Here is a 25,839-nt window from a genome sequence, read left to right as displayed (position 1 = left end):
GTCTGTCCATGTTGCTGCAAATGACAAGGTCTCATCATTTTTTATGGCTGAGTAATATTCCGTTGTGTATGTAGGGGTGTGTGTGTGCGCACGCGTGTGCATCAATCACATCCCCTCCTTATCCATTCATCTATCGACGTACACTTAGGTTGCTTCCGTATCTTGGCCATTTATAAATAATGCTGTGATAAACAAAGGGATGTATCTTTTTTAAAAATGTATTTGTTTGAGAGAGAGAGCATAAGCGGGAGAGAGAGGCAGAGGGAGAGGGAGACAGAGAAGCAGACTCCCTGCTGAGCACAGAGCCCAACGTGGAGCTTGATTCCAGGACCCCAAGATCATGACCTGAGTCGAAGGTAGACACTTAACCAACTGAGCCACTCAGGTGCCCCTATATATATCTTTTTGAATTCGTACTTTCATTTTCTTTTGGTAAATACCCCATAGTGGAATTACTGGATCATATGGTATTTCTATTTTTAATTTTTCCACAGTGCCTCAGGGCACAGAGGAAATCCAAGAAGGAAAAGAAACATGCTAAATCCATGGGGAACAATGTATTTCATATCGTCTCCTGCCCCCAAAGCTCTGCTCTCCTCCCTGATGTTTGTATTTCTCATTTGCATCATTCAGTTAACTTGTTTCTCCATCCCCCAGAGGCCTTCCCTGACCACTGTAGCCCAAACCTCTCTGTAGGTAACTCCCCAGGCCCTAGACACAACCTACCCTATCCTATCCATTATCTTCACATCACCAGTCCGGACCTGTGATTATCTTACTTGTTCATATGATTGCGTGTTGACTGCTTATGTTCCCACCCCCTGTCTTGAATATAAAGACTCTTAAGGGCAGGGATTGCATGTGTCTGTTCTAATTAGAAGAGCATGTGACATGGCCGCTGTCACAGGCGTGTGGAAAACAGCTAGTATCACCAGAGTTGCCAGGAGCCAGAGGTGTACCTGGTTTACAAAAATTTCAATCATCTTTTCCATTTGGGGGAAAGTCATTGTGAGACTTTTATCTTACAATACTTAGAAATATCCTGCCTAAAAAGTAAAAGATGAGACAAGAGGCAGTTTGTATTAGACTGCGGACTTTATTAGAACAAGAATTTCCCGTAGCTGTAAGCAAAGCATTAGACTTCACGAAGCTAACTCACATCTTTTCTCTGTCCCAGGAGGGCTGAAAAGGAGAGAAAGCCCCTTGCACATCTAGGATCAGCAGAGCAAAGTATTGCAGTGAATGATTCATTGAGGCTATAAACGTTTGCAGATTTTAAGGCACTGGAGGGCAGGAGGGCATGCGAGGTGGGACAGGGCACAGTTCCCATGTCCAAATTGCCTTACCCTCTCTGACAATCCCCCGGCTTCCTTCCTCAGCTTCCGCGGCAGGCACCCAGGCCCAAGAAGGGGGGGCAGATTATTCATTATCCTCATTCAGACCCCAAGCGATCAAATCCCACCATGACTTAGTACAAGATAAACTGCATGTTATCAACTTGCCATTGCATTTCATGTGATTAGACCTCATTAAACCAGATTTTCCTGAATGCCTCTGTGCTTTGTGCACTTCAAAAAGCCACTGACCTGAACCACAAAAGCATTGCCCAATTTGTTGAAAGCATTTTGGCTGTGACTTCAAAGGCTGACCATATGGGGAGAAATTACTTTTTAACTCCCAGTGGACAGGACACTCCAGTGCCCCCGAGGCCGCAGTACCCGTCGGGGTTCTTGCTCAGGTACTGCTGGTGGTAATCCTCCGCGTAGTAGAAGGTCTGTCCCTCCCGGATGTCGGTCGTGATCGGGCCATAGCCGTGCTGCGAAAGAACCTGCGGAGAGAAAGGCGCCATGAGGACTGGGTGCCGGGCAGAGGGTCTGAAGGATCAGGATGGGAGGTCCGGCCGTGAGGGAGGAAGACATGGCTGGCTTGGGGTGTGCAGTGGGTCCTTGTGGGCGCGGGCTCTGCCGCTTCCCAGCTGGGTTATTCTGGGCAAGCTCCTACCGCCTGGTGCCTCAGGTAACTGGGGCCTGAAATCCAGGTTCCGGACTCTGTAATTTGCACTCCTGGAGCAGGCTGGGAGCCCTGCTTTGGGCCCTGTGGGTCTGTGTGGAAGGCCCAGGGCTTCCCAGGGGAAACAGCAGGGCCCTGTGGCTCCCTGGCTGCCCTGGGAAGAATGGGCCTCCCTGAGGGCACTGGAGCAGGGCTGCGATAGGAGGGGATGGAGGGGCAGGAGCAGGATGGGACAGGGAGGGCTGTGGCCCAGCCCAGTGCTGTGCCCTCTGCTGCCACCTCACAACAGGCCCCCTGCCCACTCACAGGCGGGACCGAGGAACCCCCACTCGCTGTGGTTCTAGGGAGCACGGGCCCTGCCAGGATGCCTTGGAGAGCAGAGGGTCATCTGGGTCTGTGCTCTGCCACTCCAGACCCAGGAGCCTGGGGACTGAGCTCAGGGGAGAACATGGCCTGAGGGCCTTTGTGGGCTCATCACTACCCTTTGTGACCTAGTTTAAGGCCTGGTGGCATCTGCTGCCAGGGAAAGAAACAGACAGATAAACACAAGTGGGGGAGGAGAGCAGAGCTATTTGGGGCAGGAGACAGATTAAGAAATAGACATTGTTCCCCATGGATCTTAGCCCGTTCCCTTTCCCTTTTGGATTTCAGCTGTGCCCTAATTCTTTCTTGTTGCAGGCTGCTCGGAGCATTTGGGCACAAGGCTACAGAGACTCGATCCTGGGTTTGCGGATTCCATTTGGTCCAGAAGTTCAAGGCAGAGGCCCGACTTGCGCTCCCATGAGGGATCTGGCTGGTCTTTGACTGTCAGTCCATTTGAGATGGAGTCCTCCCCTCTGCAGAGCAGGGGGACTCCAGTATTAACATTCAGCATGATGCACTATTGCTGTTTTTCCCAAGAACTTTCCCCTTCTTCCTGAGTCTCCATGCAGCCCTCTGAGCGATAATGAGGCAGACTGAGGATCTGAAGCCACATAGTTCCAGGATGGTAACGGACAGGATCCTCGCCAAAGCAGGCGATTGGACCCCACCGCTCGGAAGCAGCCAGTTTCCTTACAGCGGTTAGAAATGAGAACAAGGAACCATTCTGACTTCAGTTTTGACAATTTTTTGTAAACGAGCAATTATCGAGGGCTTACCATATGCCGCACTCTGTGCGAAGACTTCACAGTGTTAATTTTAGCCTCACAACAGCCATATGAAGGAAGTACTATTATTATCATCCGTATTTAAAAGCGCGTGTCAGAGATTGTGTCTTGATCCCTGACACTCTCGGCTCCTCCTGATAGTGCAGAAGCTGGAAGCTTGGAAACTACATTTCCCAGATTCTACAGCCAGCGGCACTCCAGCTCAGATCTCACCGACGAGAGAAGCACACAGGAAATTTGGCAGAAGAGAGGCCATTATTCGCAAGGTGCAGCCATGAGGATGGGCACAGGTGTCTCCAAAGAACAGACTGCAACTCTGCCAACTCTTCCTGGCAATCATGGACACTCGTGCTTCAGGCAGAGTCACCAGCAAGGATTTCTAGCAGTTTCTATACCTTCTTGGTATCCCGAAATGCAGTGGCGTTTTCCCCTGACCTTCCCTCAGACAGCCTTTCTAATGATTCTGGAAGCCTCAATTCCCTTTGTGAAATCCACCCTCCTGGTTGAAATACCTTGAATGCTCTGTTTCCGTGACTCAACTCGAGCTAACACAGCAGTAGGTTCCAGAACCCTCAGTGAGGATGCGAATCTGGAATGGTTCAGTGTTCTGGTCAGATTCAGAGTTAGAAATGGCCTCACTGGGAGTGGGGAACGGGTCAGTGCCCATGGGGTGTAGTCAGCACTTACTTAAATTATGGCTAGTATCTGCCCCTGAAGAAGCGTCCACTGCTGGAAGGCTTCGGGACCCTAGGAGGCTGTGGCGGTGGACTATTCTGGTGAACAGTGGACTATTCTGGTGATAAAGCACGAGGTCCGTGTGGTGCGCTCTCTGCTTCAGGCAGCACTCGAGAGCTCGTAGAAAGAAAAGGATGGAAGGTCACGACTTGACTTTCCTGGCCCGAGTTGAGAGAGGCAGGGAACTTCTAGGACTGATTTAAAATCATCTGTTTCTTGTAGCTGTATTCAAATACCAAATAAAAGGGGCCTAGCTTTACAAGTGGAGCTGACACCCTCACTGGTCAGGAGCCCAGAAATCATGTGCACCTGGGATTGCCCTCAGAGAGCTCATCCACTCACACTGTCTCAGACACCGTGTACGGAGAGACGCTCCCCTCTGGTTCTTACCTGAGACACCGCATGCAGGCTGACATGGGTCTTCCATATTCTGATGGGACCTCATACGTGGACCTTGAAAGCTTCCTGGCTCTGGCCATACTGCTCAGGAGCTTGCCTGCTGTCGAGATCCTCTGCCCCCTTCTCTGTCCCTTGCTCTCAGGGCCAGGACCCAGCTCCCGGGTCGGCCAGGGTCTCCACTCACTCGCCTCATCCCCATCCAGGCTCTGTCCTCTCTGAGGGTGACCTCCTCACACATGACTCACCCTATTTATCTTTCACAAATGGCCATCCTCCTTGTAGGACCAAGGATGGCCTTCCTGAGGCCCCGGAGTTCACAGCCACTGATTCCAGAAGCTTCTTCACTGAGGCAGAGAGGCCAGTGCCAGCGAGCACTACTGTCCAGGCTCCCTCCTCCTCTCCATACCAACTCTCACCACAGCAGGGCAGCATCCCTTTTGGGGAGTAGTGGGAAGGAGACTGTGGGGGGCCCAGGCAGTACCCAGTCTCTGCCACAAGATGGCAGACACTTCACTTTTATTTGAGATCAGGAAAAAACAAGAATAAACAGTGACAAAAACCCACAGAAGACAGCTCCAGGCTGCCCTCCTGCACCTCCTGTTAAGCTGGGACATTCTGGCTCATTCTTGTTGGGGTGGGAGACACCTGCTGGAACCACCAGGCCTGGGGTCAACATCGCCCCCTCCGCACTGGGCTGGCCAATCTCTAGGCTGAGGCCATCCCTGAGCACAGGGCTGTGGCTGTCCTTAACCCTTGTTCTAAAACTGGGGAGGGGGGAAAAACATGAAAGAAACTGGGTGTAAAAGCAGAGGGAGTAGGCACCCAAAAATCCTAACCAGTGTCTGGTTTTCCTCCTTCCTTACATCCCCCACCTCTGCTTTCTCCCACACAAGGCTGCGGGGGCAGGTCAGTCTCCTCAGCCCTCCCAGGCCTGTTTCCTGGAGAGGTCTCACGAGACACACACGGCTGCACACAGTGCCGGGGGCTCCGGAGGCCTGTTTCAGACCTGGTCGGTGCCGGTCAGCTTTGCCAGTCCTCTTTGCTCTTTCATTCCAGCCCTTCCACTGCACTGTTTCAGCTACAGGGTAATAAAGAACAGGACTCGGTTGAGACCGGAACGGGTTATTGCCCGCAGAAGCTGCGAGAGCGTGTGCTGGTAATGGCACCTCCTTAAATGAGACAGGAAAGCCTTTCCCGATCCCTTAGTAGAACCCTCTGGGCCTTCCATGCTCCAACCCCTCAGCCTCATGTCCCTCATCTTTTTCTGACTCTTTCCTTCCCCTTCCTCTCTGAGAACTGTTTTTGTGGGTCATGTTAAACTTCACACATTTCCTGAACATTGCATTCCCTTGCACACAACCTCCTTGGAATGCTCTTTTTTTCTCTGCCCTATCACATGAGCTCCTACCCATCTCTCAGCACCGAGATCAGATGTCCCCACCTCTATAAAACCCCTCCTGAGTCCATAAAGCAGAAGTGATTTCAGCTTCTAGTCTCCCACAGAAGTACTGTCCCTTTTAGCACTTACGACATTGTACTACAATTGCCCTTTGTTTCTTTAAGCCACTCCCTCTCCGTTCTGGCAACACGCATACCAGACCTCGTGCTCCTTGAGAGTATGCACTGTCTTCCTCTACCTCATCTCAGTGCTTCATACAGAATAAATGAATGAATGAATTAAAAAAAAACCAGTGGAGTCTTGGGGATCTTTGGGGGATTCTCTTCACCTTAGGGGCTTCTACTTAGGGCCCTGCTGCTGCCTCAAGCCCAAGCACCTCCCTGGGGACCTGGGAAGGAACATCAAGAGGGAGCTTGGGGACCAGGGAGCTCAGGCTGTCACTCTCCTCGTCACAGACACCTGGCCAATTCCATAGGTAGGTTTAGTCTTTAGACTGTGGCATTGCAGCGGCTGTGTCCATGCAGGGAGGACCGATCATCTTGCCTAGAAGGATGACCTCAGCATCTCTGACAGCTCCTAAAAAGCCCGTTCACTCTTCTGGTGGGGGGGGGGAATGGGGGAGATGGAGGAACAGCAGGAAGTGAGAGATGAAGACTGGGTTACAGATGATCCCTCTGGCCCCCAAAGTCCACTGGTCCATCTGGCTCCATGCACAAGCTGTGCAGGGGCTGGTGGGGTGCACCTCAGTCTTCTCCTATATCATCGTTGGCACCAGGTGCCCCAATCAGTTATGGGGGTGTCCTAAATAATGGGCGGCTAATAATGGCTGATGTATCAATGTTTCTGAGAAACTTACTTTTCCTCCATGAATTAGGGCAGCTGGAGGGCTATCCCAACCCCAGCGTCACTACGGCTCTCTCGCCCACTGCAATGGGAGGGAAGGGAGTGTGAGGAGAGCTAAATTGGGGTAGCACATAAGCTCCAACCTGTGTGGTCTCTTCCACTGTCTATGAGGGGGGCCCACGCTGACGGTGCACCGTTCCCAATGATAGAAATGATGAATCAACTCACCTACAAAGTTTTCTGGTATCTTCTAAAAAGGAGGCCGTACCCATGAAAGTGTGTTGCCCATAGGAAAATCACAGCAGATAGAGAGCTGAAAGCAGCTGCAGCAAATGCTCTGGCCTGAAGTCCCAGTAGCTTGAATCCCCAAGGGGCCCCCAGGCTACAGAGCCCTGCGTCCAGCACCAGGCTGACACCCCCCAGAAGCCTGTGCTCTTCCTTTGGACTCTAGAGAGACACCCTGTGGTGTGGGCACTGAATGCGGCCATCAGGGTCTTGCCTGGTCGAAGTGACCACCAGGTTGGCTCAAGCCTCTACTATGGTTTCACACCTCACATTTAGGTCTTCTATCTATTTTGAGTTTCTTTTTTTGTATAGTGTTAGAAAGTGGCCTGGTTTCATAAGGGGTTCATATCCAAAATAGATAAAGAACTTCTGCAACTCAACACCATAAAAACAAATTATCCAATTTAAAAACGGGCAGAAGACATGAACAGACATTTCTCCAAAGAAGACATACAGATGGTCAACACACACATGAAAAGATGCTCAACACCACTCATCATTAGGGAGGTTCAAGTCAAAACCACAATGAAATAGCTCCTTATACTTGTCAGAATGGCTAAAATAAAAAAGACAAGAAATAACAAATGTTGACAACGATGTAGAGAAAAAGGAATTCCCTCCTGCACTGCTGGTAGGAATGTAAATTGGTACAGTTAATGTAGAAAACAGTAGGGAAGTTCCTCAAAAAATTAAAACTAGAAATACTAGATGATCTGATAATGCCACTATCTGATAAGAAAACCAAAACACTGAAAGATATATGCACCCCTATGTTTATTGTAGCATTATTTACAATAGTTAAGATATGGAAGCAACCTAAGTGTCCATCAACAGACGAATGAAGAAGGAAGATGTGGTACACACACACACACACACACACACACACACACACACACACACTGGAGTATTATGCAGCCATAAAAAAGATGAGTTCATGCCATTTGTGAGCACATGGATGGACCTTATTTCTCTGAAATAAGTCAGAGAAAGAGAAATATCACATGATTTCATTCATATGTACAATTTAAGAAAAACAAATGAATACACAAATAAAAACCAGAATCAGACCTATAGACCCAGGGAACAAACTGATGGCTACCAGAGGGGAGGGGGGTGGGGAGGCTGGCTTAAATGGGTGAAGGGGTGTGAGAGATGTAGGCGTGCAGTTAGGGAATGAGCAAGGCACAGGGATGAAATGCACAGCATAGGGAATACAGTCAGTGCTACTCTAATAGCCTGTATGGTGATAGACGGCAGCCACACTTGTGATCAGCACAGTGGAATGCATACACTTATTGAATCACTATGTCTTACACTTGAAACTAATGGAACATTGTGTGCCCACTATACTCAAATACAGAAAAAAAATTAAAACTCCACTATAATGCTGCCAGGAAACCACTCTCTCACTGGCCAAACCCCAGGGCTCAACTAGTCCTTCCCCTCCCCAGGCTCTAGGGCTCAGTCCCCACTGCCACACAGAAAGCCAGCCCTGCATGCTCACCTCTACTGAGTTCCTCAACCAGGACCAGAGGAAGAAATGATCTGGGTCTGACTCCCCTACCCCTCATTTTTCTGTCTCTTACTCTTATGGACTCCAATATAATTATCCAAATATATTATCCAATATAATTATCCAAATCTTCTTGTTTGTGGCAATTATTTTTCTTGCTGATTTTTTTGGAGGGAAGTGGGACCCAACCTACACCTGTGTGACACCTGGATCAGGAAATCTCTGGAAGATCACCTGATAAAATTGACCAGTCATGCTTTTCTCACAGATTCTTACTTTGCCTTTCTTTAATGGCCCCAGAAAGTCAAGTCCCCTGTGCCCTTATTTTTATATCCTGTTCTTCCTAGAAGCAGCTTTTCTATTTGAGAGCACAATACCTAGCCTGCTGCTATGGGGAGGATTCCGAAAAGGCACAGAAAGCACATAGCATTCTGGCATATTTTAACTACATGACAGCACTGGCTTCCTTTGCCCTCAGCCCCCATGCTGGAGGAAAGCTAGCCCACCCACTCTGCCCTCCTAAAATAGGTCTCCACATATATCCACCCTGCACTCCCTGTTTCTACAGCTAGCTGTGCAGTTGACCTCTGAGGGGCAAGAAAAAGAGGTGCTCATCTCTAAGCTATGGCAGAGCTCCCACCCCCACCCCCAAACAGTTGTCTCCAGCCCCCATCACCCCTGCCAAACACCACAAATGCCCGAGGAAGTTGCCAGGCCATTCCCTTACAGATGTTCTGCCAACAGGAGGGCCCTGGGCCTCACCCATCTTTCCAGAGCTGCAGGCAGGAAGCCTTTCTTTTAATAAAATTAATGAACACGTGACCATTCTGCTTACTGCAACCTGCTAACAAGCTTATTATTAGCTTCACTGAGGTTTTCTGAGTGCCTGAGTATACTCAACATATTGCATGGAAATGACTCTTCGACCACCCTGCAAGAGCACAGCCTGGCGGTCACGGCAACACGGGCTATGGTGGAGCATCAGGATCTGGTTGGGAGATCAAGGCAGATCAGGTTAACAGATCAAGGCAGAGAGCCCAGCACTAATCCCAAACCCTTGCATTCATCCTGAGCTGCAGTGTCTCCAAAGGGCTTCCTCACACGCTCTAGACCATGTGAGGCTTTCACTAACTCTAAGAGGGAGGAATTCTTCTTAATGCTCAGCGCAGGACAGTGAAGCCAGGGAGAGAGAAGGCTTGGCTAAAGCCACTCGCCAGTAAGCTGCAGAGATAGGACTAGAGCCCCGGTTCCCGACCGCTTCCATTATTACAACAAGCACACTGCCCCAGGTGGCCAGATGAGGACGTAACTTTCCCTTAGAGAGGGACATGTATCATTTCAAAATTTCCAAAAGAGTTCTAAACATGGGTCATCCTATATTGGGATCATACTCTCCCCCCACCCTGCTCACATCCCTGGAACTCAGAATGTGTGATGTAGATTTCTCAGGTCATCTCATTGACTTTTGTTTTTTAAATCACGGTAAAATACACATGGCTTCAAATTTTCCATCTTAACCATTTTTAGGTGCTAAGAACATTCATGTTGCTGTGCAACTAATCTCTAGAAGTGTTCATCTTGCAAAACTAAAACTCTTCGCCCATTAAACAATAACCATCCATTCCTCCACCCCATAGCCCCTGGCAGCCCCACCTTACTTTCTGTCTCTATGAATCGGATTACTCTCGTTACCTCATGTGAGGGGAATCACACAGTATTTGTCTTCGTGTGACTGGCTTCTTTCCCTCAGCGTCTTGTCCTCAAGGTTCATCCATGTTGTAGCCTCTGTCAGGACTTCCTTCCTTTTTAAGGCCGAATAATATGCCTTTGTAAGCACGGACCACATTTTGTCTATCCACTCATTCATTCATCAGTGAAACCTGGGTCGCCTCCCATTGCCTTCTTAGCTGTCCAATACTGTACTTTGCTGCATGACAAGCACATCCCACAACAGTGACTTAGACACTTCCTGGCCTGCTTGTATCAGCAGCCTCCTGTTAGGATGTTGAACTCCTCCAAAGAAGGGTCCGAGGAGTACAACAGTGAAAAGACTCGCTCCAAACATGCGGTTTGGTTACTCCTCTTCTTGTCCCAGCACATGTACCAATGACTGCATTCCCAAGACGGAAAACCAACACAGAGAGCTCCTCAAAGGTCACCGAACAGGGAGAGAGCTGGGGTTGCCTGCCTCCCATCTGCTCAGAAGGACAGATGCCCTCCAAATAGCAAATGTCACAAACTTCCCAATCATCACCCCCGATTCCAAGAGATGGCAGGAGACCAACTCAAAGTGTCAGCAAAGCGGTGTGCGTTTTAAGTGTCAGGCTCCATATTGATTTTCTGATGGAGGTCAGAGGAGTTTGTAGGACCTCTCTAGCGGGCCAGGTGTAAGCTGTAGGCTGCTTTTTCTCTCATTTTCTTATTTCATCATGCCAACAGTCCTACAGGGTGGGGAGACCATTAATCTGACTCTACCCACAAGGAAACTCAAAGAAGTTAAAGCCCACACTCATGTTCATGTGCTCAGAGTGTTCGTTGCGAGTCTGGGACAAGAATACAGGTCTGTCCAGCTCTGGATTCCACGTTCCTTCCCACATACATACTGTCCCCTGAATTTGGAAATGTAGGGGACGTGAGACCCCAGACAGCTGAGTCTGCACTGCTCTGCAGCATGTCTGACATAGAAACAGTCAATATGAACCCACCAAGAACCTTCTGTTGGAATTCTACACATCAGGGCAGGGAGGGAGGAGAGGACTTTGGTTCTAGAGACACTAACACATGTGTGTATGTGCACATGTGTGTGGGAGAGGTGTGTGTGCACACTTAGCCATGTGAGTGTGCACACATATGCATGTGTATATGAGTGCCCATGAGGATGCTGTGTGATATACCTTCAACTCCACCTTAGACGGAATAATCTATAGATACCTTTTGCTTTTTAGAAAATGTATCACTGTAAAAAAAACCTTAAATCTGTGGTAGTGGTTCTTAACATCTTAAAGGGTCATGGATTCGCTTGGGAATCTAATAAACACTATGGACACTCTTTCCACATAAACTCACAATCAAATATTTGCTTATAATTTTGCAGGATTCTATGACCCTCTGGAGTCGACCCATGAGCCCCATATTCAGAACCTTTCGATGGGGCCAACAAGTTCAAAGTTGTCATGGAACCTGCCCATTCCGCATCCACAGGGTTCTAGAAACATGCCAGCATATCCAATCAGCAATGAACATTTTCAAGACAGATGTCCTTAATTTCAATCATAGTTTGAAGGCCCACTGAGAAATGGCTGTGTTGCTAATGAGAAGGTCACCAGGAAAGGAGGAAGGTAACTGCAGTTCAAACCTCATTCGATTCATATTTTTTAAAGCCTCATTAAGTCTGATCCAAGCAAATGCAAGACCTGGATTCTGTTCCTCACTCTGCCCTCTAGTGGCAGCAGGGAGCATAGGCGAGGCATAGCCCCCTCCTTGGTTCCCGCTTTCCCTTTCTGAACTGAGAGACCCCCTTCAGTTCCTTCCAGATCTAATTCCATCAGATCCCATGCTATGTTTCCATCCTGCGTGCACACACACACAGACACACACACACACACACACACACCCCGTGCAGGCTTAACAAGCTCCGTCAATGCCAATGCCCAAGTCAGCAGTTTTATTCCATTGGCAGCTTTTAGCTGACCAGATTGCCATCAATCAAAACTACTGGGAAGGGATGCAAAATGACTGGCATGGCTTTTAAATAAAACCACTAGAAAGAAAAACACCATCTATTCCAAGCTGAGCAGGGACTCATGGGTTTCCGGTTCAGGAGAGCACAAGAGCACCCACCAAACGGCAGGTGTGCAGGGAGCCGTTGGCCCCTGCCCATAGCAGTCGGGCCACAAGGAGGAGAGAGCCAGGCTCCCCATGTTCCACACCACAGAGGACCCCCGAAAGAAAAGGAGCTCCAGGCTCCACCTGTGAGTCCATCAGTGACTGTTACCACATGCAAGGGGGACAAGTCAGGGCTCGCAGAACAAGGATGTGACATTGACAAGGTGAGTGCTCAGGGGGGCTAGAGCCTTCATGAGGTCCAATCAGGGCTGCACTGACCCTTCCTGTGAAACTAAGGAGGCAACATAGAAAGGTGACATAATTAGTTCTAATTTGATCCATTTACAAAGCTTCCTTATGCAAATAGTGGCCTCTAGCTGAAATGAGTTTGGCCTTCTTCAAACAGCTACAGCATCTCTGTGCTCTGTCCTTCCCTGGACTCCACAGTTTTGTGGAGCAGTTAATGGCTTTCCTTAGAAATTTCTCTGTATCCCCCTCACCCTCAAGGTAAATCACAAGTGTCTTCTAACCAGCAACGCTACTGCAACACAAAATGACAGAGCTACAAGCCTCTGCTGAGAAAGGGAAGACAGAGAGAGTTCAATTTGGCCAGTAAGGATTCAAAGCTTTACTCTTGCTCCTCCGAGAGTGGACGATGGGCCAGCAGCTTGTCAGAAATGCAGAATCTTGGGGCACCTGGGTGGCTCAGTCGTTAAGCATCTGCCTTTGGCTCAGGTCATGATCCGAGGGTCCTGGGATTGAGCCCTACATTGGGCTCCCTGCTCAGTGGGGAGCCTGCTTCTCCCTCTCCCACTCCCCCTGCTTGTGTTCCCTCTCTCACTGTCTATCAAATAAATAAATAATATCTTAAAAAAGAAAAAGAAAAAAAGAAAAAGAAATGCAGAATCTGGCCTTTCCTCCAGACCTATTGAATCAGGATCTGCATTTTAAAACTATCTCCAAGTGATCCATGTGCACGTTAGAATTTGAGAAGCTGTGTCCTAGGGGACAAGCATGGCAGACTCTATTAGTGGTCATCAACATCCCTGGCCCTCCCTCTGGCAGTCAGGTTGCCCATGTGACCAGCTTTGGTCAGGCCGTGATTGGGTGGGACCTATGTTGCTTCTGGCCAGAAGCTGTCCAGTGCCAGCATGAGCTTTTCCCCTTCAGCCAGTGGCCAGCCCAACTCCAGCCAAGCAATGGCTCCAACACCCTGGCTCTTGGCACAAGAGCAATGGCAATCCGGAGCAGAGTCCCTGCACAGAATATTCTAATCCCTCTATTACAGGTGCCTGGTTTTCCCTGGGGTGGGGTATGATGCTGAAGCACCATGGAAGGCAGGCAGAGCTCCGTGTAGGCCAGTCACTTCTCTGAAAATACGTTTTTAACTCTCCAGCTCCACTTAATTAACCGACTTCAGCAATCAGTGTGGGGCACTTACTATGTGCCATGGATGGTGCTGGGCGTGGGGCATGTACAGGTGGCCCGGGGCAGCCGTCCCCAGAGTGGGGCAATGACAGGTATGTGAGCCATCACAGCATAAGTGCCTACCATGTGGCAGGTACCACACTAGGCACTGGCGGGCGGTGTAAGCTGAAGAAGACAAACCCTGCGATGAGTCTGTGGCTTGGAGATGGAGTTGGGTTGTATGGTAAGGATGTGACTGCCTGTGGGTGTGGCAGGACAGCGAAAATGGGACAAAATGGGAGCCACGCCCACGTGCTGGGGAGCAAAGAGGACCACTGTCCATCTGTCAGGAGGTCAGGATTCTGCCAGGAAGAGGAACTGTGCTAGAATACATGGAGGAAGGAAAGATTCATCCAGCTGGGAAGGTGGGACCTGAAGGGGGAGGATGTCAAATTGGGAATTGGCTGAAAGGCCTGGCAGGAGGGGTGGGAAAGCAGAGAGGGACCGGAATAGCAGGAAGAGATGAAAGCAGATAGGGGAGTGTCCTTGGGAGGCATCGAGGTTATGGTCCTTTTCTCTCGTTGCTCCCATTTAAGGTGACTCAGTACATGCTCTCTGCTCATCCTCTGCCCTGCAATCACAGTCACATGCAGAAGCACTTTACAAGATTAAAGGAACCACTTGAACCCAGGCAAAGCTGGCAGGTGCCTCTGAGGTTCACCTGCTGGCCTGCAGCGATGTCTCGAAGAACAATTGAGCCAAGGTAGGGACACTGGGGAAGGAGATAGCTATTGCTTATTTTTCCATTACTTAGCTGTTATCTTTTACCTCCCCATACCCTACAAATTCCAAGCCTCATTTGCTGGGTGCAAGAGAAATTGGGTCCTTCCTTCTTTTCTATTTCATGCCTTGAAAGATGGAGCCACACCAGGCTGGATTGGGCTGGGCTGCATGCCTGGCTTGGAAAGGAAAATGGCTGAGCCGGGGAGTTCAGCTACGGACCAGGGAAACAGCTCGGGGTTGTGTGGCGGACCTGTGCCACTGTCCATTTGCTCCAGCCAAAGCAGTGCTTCGTCCAGCCACGAGATGACTTATATCAATCACACGTTCAAGGACCACTGGTTGCCCCTAATTTGATCTTCCCTTTGAGGTCTGCTGGTTTTGAAAAGGAATTCAAATGACTTTTTCTATACGAGTTTTACTTTCATGGCTTTTAGTTTGACAGGAAATGGATCTCTCTCTCTCTCTCTGTTCTCCCTCCCTCTCTCTCTCTCTCTTCTGTATATATCTCTAAGGAATTATGATCTGTTTTTTCATGCCTGAAATCAATGAACTACAACCTCTCTTTGTCCTATCTTCTTAGCATTTAGTATACAAAAGAATCCACTTGTCACTTCTCAAAGGAAGCCAAGGACACTGGCTTTCACCTTGGGGATGAAATGCAGATTTCATTAAAAGGAAAGAGACTTCATTCCAAAAGGTTGAATAGAAAAGAACGTAAAGCAAAATGCCAGCTGCGGAAGTTGAGAACACCGAATTCAGCAAGGTGAAGGAACTTTCCCGAACACCACCATTTCCCATCTATGTGATTCGGGGCCACAGCAAAGGAGATACACCCCAATTTGAACTGCAGGCAGAAGAGCCAACTGTCCTCATTTGCCCAGGGCAGTGGGGGCTGTCAGTGCTAAACCTAGGAGAGTCTGGCTGGTCACCAGAGCTGAGGAACAGGTAAAGAAATTCACGTCTGTTCCATGGCCAGCAGCACTGGGTAGCTTTTCCCTCATCTGGACCTCAAATCCCCCAACTGTAAGTGAGGTTGACCTAGGAGGCTGCCCTCTGTGGATCACATTCTCTCTCTGAGCCACGTGCTCCAGGGCCTCCTCAGAGCGGGGCTGCTTTTTTTCAGAGAACTCTTGTTATTGAGATGTAGTTCACATACCACAAAACTCACCCTTTTAAAGTTTTTTTTTTTTAAGATTTTATTTATTTATGTGACAGAGAGACAGCCAGCGAGAGAGGGAACACAGCAGGGGGAGAGGGAGAGAAAGAAGCAGGCTCCTAGCCGAGGAGCCCAACGTGGGACTCGATCCCGGAACGCTGGGATCACGCCCTAAGCCGAAGGCAGATGCTTAACGACTGCGCTACCCAGGCACCCCCACCCTTTTAAAGTTTACACTTGGTGTTCTGTGGCATAGTCTCAGAGTGATGCAACTGTCACCACCTTTCTCTTTTTCATTTCTGTTTTGCAGATTGGATAATCTCAATGAATTTTCCTTTGCTCATCTCTCTTCTGCCCCTTTAGTGATTTCTCATTTAAGTTATTGTTCCTTTGAATTTCTTTTTTGTTCTAGAATTTCTATTTAGTTCTTCTTTTTTTGATCATTTTTTAAAAAATTTATTTGACAGAGAGAGAGGCAATGAAAGGGGGAACACAAGCAGGGGGAGTGGGTGGAAGAGGGAGAAGCAGTCTTCCCACTGAGCAAGGACCCCCGATGTGGGGCTCAATCCCATAACCCTGGGATCATGACCTGAGCCAAAGGCAGAGGCTTAACAGCTGAGCCACCCAGGCGCCCCCTTTTTTGATCATTTCTATCTCCTTATTGTTAGTCTTCATTTGCTGAGACACTGTCCTTGTATTTTCCTGTAATTCTTAAATGTGGTTTCCTTTGGTTCTTTGAGCATTTTTCTTTTTTATTTATTTAAATTCAATTAGCTAAGGTATAGTGCTTCATTAGTTTTTGATATAATGTTCAATGATTCATTAGTTGTGTATAACACCCAGTGCTTTGAGCTATTTCTAATAGCCGATCTGAAGTCTTTTTCTAGTAAGTCTTACTTCCATGTTTCTTTATCTCATACTTTTTTTTTTCTTGAAAACTGGGCATTTTAAATAATATGATGTAGTAACTCTGAAAATCGGACTACCCTCCGCACTGGTTTATTGTTGTTACGGCAGTTCATTTGTTTATGGACGTTCTTGGGCTAAATCTGTAAAGTCCGTGTGGTCCTTTCATGTGTGGCCACTGAAATCTCTGCTTGGTGACAAATGATCAGTAACGATTGGGCACAGGGTTGCATAAATGCCGTGAAGCAATGGTCTTCCACCCTTTGGCACTGTGTGTGTGTTTTGGAGCAAACACAATTTTGCAGCTAGAGCCGTTTGCAAGTCTGCCTTCTCTTTCTCTCTTTCCCTGCATAGGCCTCAAGGTCAGGCAGAGGTGAGAGATTAGGGCCTTCTCGGGTATATATATATATATATAACCATGGTTTGGTTATTCATTCACCAACTGAAGGACATTGGGGTTGTTCCTGTTTGGGGCTATGATGAATAAAGCTGCTATAAACATCCAAGAATAGATTTTGCAGTGAACGTAAGTCTTAATTCTCTTAGGTAAAAACCTAGAAGAGGACCTGCCGGGTCGCATGGCAAATGTACATTAAACTTGATAAAAAATTTCCAAGTGGTTTTCCAAACTGGTTATACCATTTTGCATCCCTACCAGCAATGCTGGAGGGTTCCTGCCTCTCGGCATCCTTGTCAACACTTGGAGTGCCATTATTTTGAATATAGCCATTCTAACTGCTATGGGGTAGTCTTTCAATGTGGTTGCAATTTTATTTCCCTAATGACTAATAATGTTAAGCATCTTCTAATGTTCTTATTTGCCTTCTGTATATCTTCTTTGGTGAAGTGTCTGTTCAAACCTTCTACCCATTTTTTAATTGACTTGTTTGTTGTTTTTGTCAGATTTTGAGACTTCATTATATATTCCCAAGTTCTGTTTTGATTTCAAATGCATAGCCCTGCCTGGAGATCCTATGCTCCTATTGGGCATCTTGGCTCTACATCTGTAAATAATGTTTTATACTGTATATAATATCTCTATCTGTCTCTCTCTCTCTCCCTCTACACACACACACACACACACACACACACAGAGAGAGAGAGAGAGTTCCATAAGCAATTTTCCTTTTTGACTTAATTCAACAAACATTTACTGTGTCCCTATTAAGGAATTGTACAAGGTACTAGGGAACCAGAATTGAATAGCATACTGAGAAACTTTTTGTTTTAAGAAATATGGCTTTCAATTGGATTAAGAAATACATAAGAATGACTCCATGTGATACCTCAGCTTTTAGTGTATAAAATGATTTGCTCATACAAACAGTTGTTCATTATAACTTTATAAAGGCCACTAATTATCATGAGTAAATCCTTCCTTTATACATAGTCAAAAATATTCCTCTATATAGCTCCTTGCCTAAAGCAGCACATATTCTGAAAGAATGCACTTTGCATTAAAAGATTTCTGCTACAGTTTTAAATGGATACTCCTGTATTCCGAGCTCATGAAATGTGATGACGGCCAAATCACGTTCTCTTCAAAGACAAAGTACAACCACTCTGCACATCTTAGCATACACCCTTTCCCTGATGAGGAGAGGTGTCAGAATAGCTGAGAGAGGGGTGCCTGCGTGGTGTAGTCAGTTCAGTGTCCGACTCTTGGTTTCGGCTCAGGTCATGATCTCAGGGTCGTGAGATCGAGCCCCACATGGGGCTGTGTGCTAGGCACCGAGTCTACTTGAGATACTCTCTCCTTTTTCCCTCTGCCCCTCCCTCTTGCATACTCTCTCTCTCTCTAAAAATAAATAAATAAATCTTAAAAAAAAAAGAACAGCCAAGAAAAACATCCCACTTCTGCAGCATGACTATCTGTAGAACTGCTAGAAGAATCTTTTTGAACACAGAGAAAACTGACTTTCAACAGTAACTTAAAAAGCTATTGCAGTTTCTTAAAATCCTTTTACACTGAGTTTAAAAAATGAGGCTTAGCAACTTTATTGTTTTTTTATTCACTGATTAAGACAATAAAAGTTGTGCTCATTTCAATATTAAGAAATTAAAACCTCCCTTGAGACTTTCTCTGCCCTGGAGTAGGTTACATCTGTCAAGTGCAAACAGGCCGGCCAGCTTGCATGCAGAAATTCTCCCCGGGGCTCCAATCTGTATAACCTCGCACTGTATTGTCTAGGGCTAAGAATGAAATGATTGGAATTTTTTTTTTATTATCAAAGGAAACTAAAAATAGGGCTATAAAATAAAATACAAGCTGTAAGGGGAAATGTGTTTAAGATATATTTTGCTTTAATGCTTTAGCTCCCAGCCTCACATGGTAGAGAATAAACGATGATGTTAAATAAAGAAAGAAAAGAAGCTTTTGTTGGTTTCCTCTAAAGCTTGAAAATGACACAGTGTGAGTAAATGGAGGACGGCCCGCCAAAGGCTGTTTCCCTGTGATGTTGTCAGTGTGCAGCCCAGAAGCAGCAGGTGATGGCCATGTTGTACTTTGTGGTTTCAGGCAACATCATCACAACTTCTAAGCAGGCATCACTGAAGGACTCTTGCCTCTTCACTTCTCCTCATTGCTAACACAATAACAAAGGAACACACAAAACCCGAGTGGAGATAGGATGGAGGGGTCTGGATTAATGAAGACTCTCTGTTTGGGCTGTCTAAGCTTCTTAGCAATGAAGCACAGTCAGGATGTGTTTTTGAGAGAAGAAAGGAAGGGAGGGAAGAAGGGAGGGAGGGAGGAAAGAAATGGGAAAATAAAAAAGAAAGAATCCAAAATAGGCTATGGGTGTTCTTTGCCAAAACATAATTTTAATTTTCTCCAAGGCTCAGAACCAGTGGAAGAACTGGAACTCCCTCAAGAGAAGGTGGCAGGAACAGAAGCTAATTATACAACTTAAATTTGGTAATACAATGTAATTGGCACGCTTTCCAGTTAAGGCAATATACATCCCTGCTAACTGGAGCGAAGACAATGGCGCTATATACTGCAAGTAGCACTGTGTGTCTCTGAGTATCAAAAATCCCTTCTAGTATCTCCAGGGCTTCTCAAGTAGATCAGGTTACACACATGTTAGTGACAAAAGGGGTCTGAGTTCTACTCTTGGCCCTACCCAACCACATGACCTTGAGGCTTGGCCTTCTCTTCCGTAAAATGGGGACAAGACAGCTACCAATCAGTGCTGTTTTGAGACATAGATGAGATTAGATATTTGAAATAATATTTCCACTTCAGTGGCACTGTTCATACTTACGATCTTTTGGAGCTCTTGGAATGTCATACTGTGGGAACTGGAGGTACAGGGATTATGCCCAGAGAAGGGGAGAAACCAGAGCCTGATTAACTGAAGCCTCATTCTACCCTTCCTTGTTTTCCCCTGGCACAACCAAATGAGTGACTCAAGATGTCACATGTCACGGAGACTTCTGGTACTTTGAAGACACAACCCATGGCCCAGGCTCCACATACGCAAGGGCTGGTGGCCCTGGCCGAGCACTCAGTCTGCACAGGACTGTCACCAGTTACACAGCAGTGGGTGAGATCAGCAGCACCGCTGGGGAGAACCTGGACACTGGCCCTGGAGGATAATCTTCCTTCCTTTGATTTTCTCCATGAAGAAAGATCTTGATCAAGGTCTATTAAGACCCCAGGGAAAAGCCATGTTTCTGGAAGACCAGGAATAGAATTTGCACATGGGGAAAGGGATAGAGATGGCGAGGAGCTGAGAGCTGGCGCATCTTGACCGTTGACTCCACCAGGCACTGCCCTGTGTGTTACTCATGCAATCCTCATAATAGCCCCTCTGCTGAAAGTAGGATGATCAACTCATTTCTATGAGGAGGGCACTCAACACAGAGAAGAGGGGGGCCAGGATTTGAACCTAGGCGGGCCAACTCCTGAGCTGATGTTTTCTTTCTTTCTTTCTTTCAAGATTTTATTTATTTATTTATTTATTTCAGAGAGAGACAGAGAGAGAGAGTATGAACAGGACAGAGGGAGAGGGAGAAGCAGACTCCTCGCTGAGCAGGGAGACCGATGCAGGACTCGATTCCAGGACCCTGGGATCATGACCTCACTGCACTGACTGAGCCACGCAGGTGCCCCGAGCGATGGTCTTAACCACTCACTGCAGCTGCCTTCCCAACTAAAAAGTGTTTCATGACCACTACATGCCTGGCCCATGGTAGAATACGTACTCACATTATCTGCTGTCCATATGATGGAAGAAGTTAGCTTCATCTGCAAACCTGGATGCTTTGATTACGTATTCCCCTTTGACTATCACTGTAAAGATGTAAATTATGACCGGTGCAAGTTCATGATCCTGAGCACCTTGATTTTTCTACTTCTCCCAGCAACGTGACCGTTTATCTTTGGCTTTCATTTGCTGTCTGTAAGCTAGTTCCCTGTGTGCGACAATAAGGACTTTTGTGCTGTGCTCCTGGTCTCACGACCACCCGTGAAACAGAATTAGAATGTGGTATGGATGCTTGTCAGCATGTCCATTGCGTCTTATGGAAAGTCTAGGTTATATCTGTTGGTTCTTCTTTGCAATCCTGTTAATCCGCTCAGAGAATCTTTGCGTTCCCGGAGGAGCTTATAGAGTTAAGTGATCCCTGACAAAACCGTCAGAACTGGTGTCCGATCAGGATTCTAGAATGAAGTCGTCATAGGATGCAGAACAGCCGTTCAATTACAAACTTAAGGGACAAGTGAGAATTTTAATAAAAACACAAATTATCCTATACTCCAGGCACCACGTGGTTTAGACCATGGATGACTCACTCTCCATATTTCTGTCTCCCACCATCTCCCTGACCCTTCTCTTTACTTGCTTGCAGAATCCTGCCACTCACCCCACCTCCCAGGGCTCAGACACAGCACATCCAAAACTGAAGCCATTCTTCTTCTTCTCCCAAAGCTGTTCCTCTCCTTCAGCTCCCTCTCTTGGTGCCCGACATCATCAGCCACCAACCTTCCAAGCTACACATCATTGTTATCGTCAACTCTCTCCTCTCTGATGTTTCACACCAAATCAGATTATCAAGCAAATCTTGACACGTCATCCTGAACGGTTCACGAATCCACCCCATTCTTATCAATATGCTCCAGGCTCGGCCATCACCAGTCTTGGCCTGGACTGTTGTTACAAGCCCCCATCTGGTCTTGCTGACTCATGTCACGACCCTAAAATCTGTCCCCCGCCCTGAGCATGGACCAACGGGAGCTGACGAAAGGCCGTGTGTGAGAACACAGGCATGTGACATCAACCTCCACGTTGGGAAAGACAGAACTCTTGTTTATCACCTTCACAGATGACAAAGAAAATGTCCCATCTGACAAGGCAAGACTCAAGGGCATCCTCAGCATGAATCTGACCTTGGTGCCTGAAGCCTGGATTTATTTCAAGGAGGTCTCCACGGCCATAAAAGTAGGTCCAGACAAGAGGTTGCAAAAAGAGAAAGAAAACCCCTGCACACTTCAAAGAAATCAAAGGCACAAGCCCAGAGCAGGGAACACAGCTCCCATGTGAAGAAATAACACATCGTGTGTTTGGGAGTAGGCTGTCAGCTTCATTTATGCCAAGAAGGAACAGTGGATGCCTTGCAGATAAGCATGCAGTGTACAGAGACCATGGCAGACGAAGTAAGGCCAGCATGCCTCAGACCTTGCTGCCCCTTAGCTGCTGCCTGATGTCCCTGAAATAAGGTCCAGCCGGCTTATGCATGGGCATCCCCCACACTGCCTGTGCCCTTGCTGTGCTTTAACTGCCTGTTATGACACCCCACTTACCCACATGACCTGGCCAAGCCATTCATCCCTTCTGCACTCCGGATTCTTCATCTCTAAAGTAAAAATGCTAGTCTCTTGCAAAAGTCTGTTAGAGGTGTTTGTTGGAAGTCCACAGAATGCTCCGTAAGGGGCTCCTATTCTCATTTTCCAGATGAATAACAGAGGCTCGGGGAGGTTAAGTAGCCAGCCCAATGTCATACAGCTAACAAGTCACCGCGAGTGTTGGATACCATCTTTGGCCTGCCAGCTAGACTTTCTCTCTGCCCCCCTGGCTGAGTGTATACCTTCCGTCTCCCCTGCCCCTGCTGGACACACGAGATGAGTCCTGTTGCTGGCTCCCGCCTGGCACATGGGCTGTGCCAGTCCCTCCACAAAGAATCCGAGTTAGTGAAAATCATTACCATTTCTCCTCTGTACTGTGAAAGAGCAGGAAACACGGTACTTAGCTCCTATTCTTATTTTGATTATATTCAGTTCACTAGACAAGGACCGACCACAGGCAGAATTATCCATGCAGAACACTCAGTGATCAGTTCCCCTCCATCACCCCTCTGTCCCTTATGATCCATCATGTATGTGTATGTGAGTGAGGGTGCGTGTGCGTGCACACCTGTGTGCATTTCCCTGGGTTCACCCCTGAACCTCGCCACTCTGCCCGCATTCACATCATTCACTCCAATGCTTTAATCACCACCAGATGGTGAGAGTCTGCTCTAGAATAGTTATGGATATTGGGTCCTTAGGTGTCCAAGTTCTAGGGAAAGAAAAGTGACAGCTGAGGCATCAGGGTAAAAAGAAGAAAAAAAATGTTCTGTGGCGTGTGGAACACACATTTTTATTCTTTCTCTCTCTCTCTCTTTAAGAATCTGGCACGAAAAGCTCACCTCCTTCCTGCCAGGGCTGGAACAGTAGTGACTTGGCAACAGTCTCAAGCCAGATGTCACCCTCATCTGGTTGCCTTGGCTGGTGAGTTGTTTGGAATGAGCAGCCCAAACACAGTGCAGGCGGGGCTGCGGCGAAGCTGAGGGCGGCGAAGCTGGGTGCCGGGCCCTCGAAATGGCCCGACCCTCCGGGGCTAGGGGGCCAGGTGCGTTACCGGGCAGCTCTCTGCGCAGGTGCAGGGTCAGCAGAAGGCAAAGGGGACCTCTGGAAGGACACACCTGCCCTTCCTCCCTGCCGTGTCTCTCCCGAGGGTGAGCTGAGTGATCCTGCCCCCCGGCACGGGGGCACAGACATGTCTTGCTATTTTACAAAGACGAGGCTCCCAGCACATTTGGGAGCCGGTCAACGGTAAAGCAGCTCCTACTCCCCGGGGGGTCTCCTGGTCCCATGTGCACAAGACCACACTCCAGGAAACAGATGGCAGGGGCAAAGTACGGTGCGGCCTCTGCATCTGGAGTCCTGCAACCGTGGCCGTGGCAGCCTGGCCTTCGTGGGCTTCATCCAGGCCGAGCCCAAAGCCGTCATGGGAAAACGGCCACACTCCTGGGCAAACAGAGCAGCTACGAGAGAGAAGCCATGTGGCTGCAGAGTGGAGGAGGAGGAAAGCTATGCCTGGGAGCAGGCACGAGCCACCTTCATCGTCTGGTGGCCAAACACTGACGGGTCTGAGGCTGAGGGGGGACAGCCCCAGGGACCACGTGCATCCTCTGGAATGAGCCCGGAAACCCAAGGCAGGTGCCTTTAGAACAAAGCCACGCGCTCAGATGTGAGTTTGTACACACATCGGTGTGTGTGATGGGAGGGCGGCGTGTGGTAAAACCTGCCAACAAGCCCATTTTGGTCACCATCTGTCGTGGAGAGCCCGAGCACCTGTCGGAAACAGCTGCTGATGGCAGACCGTAGGTGAGGGAGGAAGCAGCCCCACCCCGGGATGGCCTACTGCAGGGCGCACACGGCCTGTCCCCACAGGAATGCCAACTGTTCACTCCGAAGCCCATCTCCACGAGATGAAATCCCTCGCTGTTCACTTACTTCCTCACGGGAAGGGTGGGAGGAACACCATCGTCCTCACCTCTTCAGTATCAGGTATGACAGTCACTTGTCACAGGGGCTGAGGAGAAATGTGTTCAGAATGCCCCGTCGGGAGCAGAAAAATTCCAGGGCAAGTTTCTCTGGAGGTGTGAGCCCAGAGACTGCCAAGGTGAAAACCCCGGCCTCGGTGGAGGAAGCACAGTAACACTTCTCTTCCCTGGCCGTTGGGAACACGATGATCCATCTGTGTCAACCGGGGGCTGAGGTGACAGGCTGGAATGAGCATCAGATGGTGATGTGATTTGGGACCGGGCCCTCTGAAGCATTTTCTTTCAGGTAAACAAAGTTCACTTCATTAAAATAAAATAAAAGCTGATATAATAATTTCTAATGAAAAAGCTTTCTAAAGTGAGTCCCCTGCCTACCGTATTTTTAAGTATCTGCCATTGTTCGATCCTTTTTAGTTGCAGGCATTTTGCTACTTTATTTTCCTTAATCCTCACAATAATCCTATATGGTGGGTGCAGTTTTATCCCTATCCACTGGACTGGAGGACCAAGGCTTAAAGAGGTAACGCTGCTCATGAGAGACACACAGCCGGCATGTGAAAGCTGGGGCCCCAGTCCTCTGTCCTGTCTGCCTCCAGCCCCTGGGCTGGGAACCCTCTGGCCACACTGCTGTGTGTCTCCTGAGTCATTTCAACTTCATAAGGCCTTCGTGAACACCCACCATTTGCAAAGCACACACATGCTGGGCCTCTGTGGGCCACAAACACACAGGAGGCACACGGTGCTGTCTCTTCTGGAATGCTTTTCTTCACAGAGCCACCTGACAGCCTCTCTTCTGAATGTTAAAGGCAGCTCAAGGCCCCCTTTCCCAGAGGGAATTCAGGAGCCCCAGATGGAAGTCTTCCTTGCCCAGGCTCATAGAGCCCTTCCTGGCCCTCAGCCCTTCCAAGGCTGAGCCACCCCGCTGCCTATGGTGCCCTTCCCTGGCCTGGGAGCCCTGTGGGGGCAGAGACCAGCCATCCCAACCTCCTGCAGGTGCACCACAAGCTTGGCGGATTGTATAAGGTATCACGCCTGCCTGTTCACACAGCACAGTGGGACTTTTTCTTGTTGGCTGGGTCGACATAATTTTTTTTCTTGGGATGTCCCACCATGTGGCACCTTGCTTCTAGAATCTTCACATCTGCTTTTCCCTGTTTTTTGGCTGGTTGTTTCCTTCCTCTCCAGCTACCAAGCTTCCAGAAGCTTCACTGGTGCCTTCAAAGGGCCTTCCTCAAACCGGTCCCAAGATATTTTAATCTGTAGCTTCTAACTTATAGGAGCTGGTAAACAAGAATCTCAAGCCTTGTGTGTATGTATGCCTAAAACCAGAGCCATATAGGGATCGTGTGTACTGGCTTTAGTGCAGGGACTCGCTGACATCTTTTGGTTGCTCAGAAGCTATCTTCTCTTCTGGTTTTCAGATACTTGAAACCACTCTGCTACTTGGGAGGGACTTGATTTGACCATGGGCTCAGCGGCCAGGAACAGGGTAGGCATGGTGCACGCTTTGCTTCTCAGAAATAAACTCCTCCAAATAGCAAGAGAAACCAGGATCATCACTAATGTCAGAGCCATTCAGGGCTGGAAGATATAACTCTGT

General features: G+C 48.2%; 1 protein-coding gene across 4 annotated transcripts in view; it reads right to left on the bottom strand.

The window, feature by feature from the left end:
* Positions 1 to 1,076: 1,076 nt before the first annotated feature.
* MSRA (methionine sulfoxide reductase A) overlaps positions 1,077 to 25,839 on the bottom strand; it is a 426,011-nt gene continuing 401,248 nt past the window's right edge. For all 4 annotated transcript variants that reach the window (XM_002918865.4, XM_019799298.2, XM_011224521.3 and 1 more), the window contains one exon: positions 1,077 to 1,828. In XM_002918865.4, coding sequence (XP_002918911.1) covers positions 1,664 to 1,828 — 165 coding nt within the window. In that variant the 3' untranslated portion in view covers positions 1,077 to 1,663. The remainder of the gene's footprint in view (positions 1,829 to 25,839) is intronic.

Source organism: Ailuropoda melanoleuca, chromosome 5 (assembly GCF_002007445.2).
Source record: "Ailuropoda melanoleuca isolate Jingjing chromosome 5, ASM200744v2, whole genome shotgun sequence".
NCBI lineage: Eukaryota > Metazoa > Chordata > Mammalia > Carnivora > Ursidae > Ailuropoda > Ailuropoda melanoleuca.
Note: the sequence above shows the minus strand (reverse complement) of the source record. Positions and strands in the feature narration are given on the sequence as shown.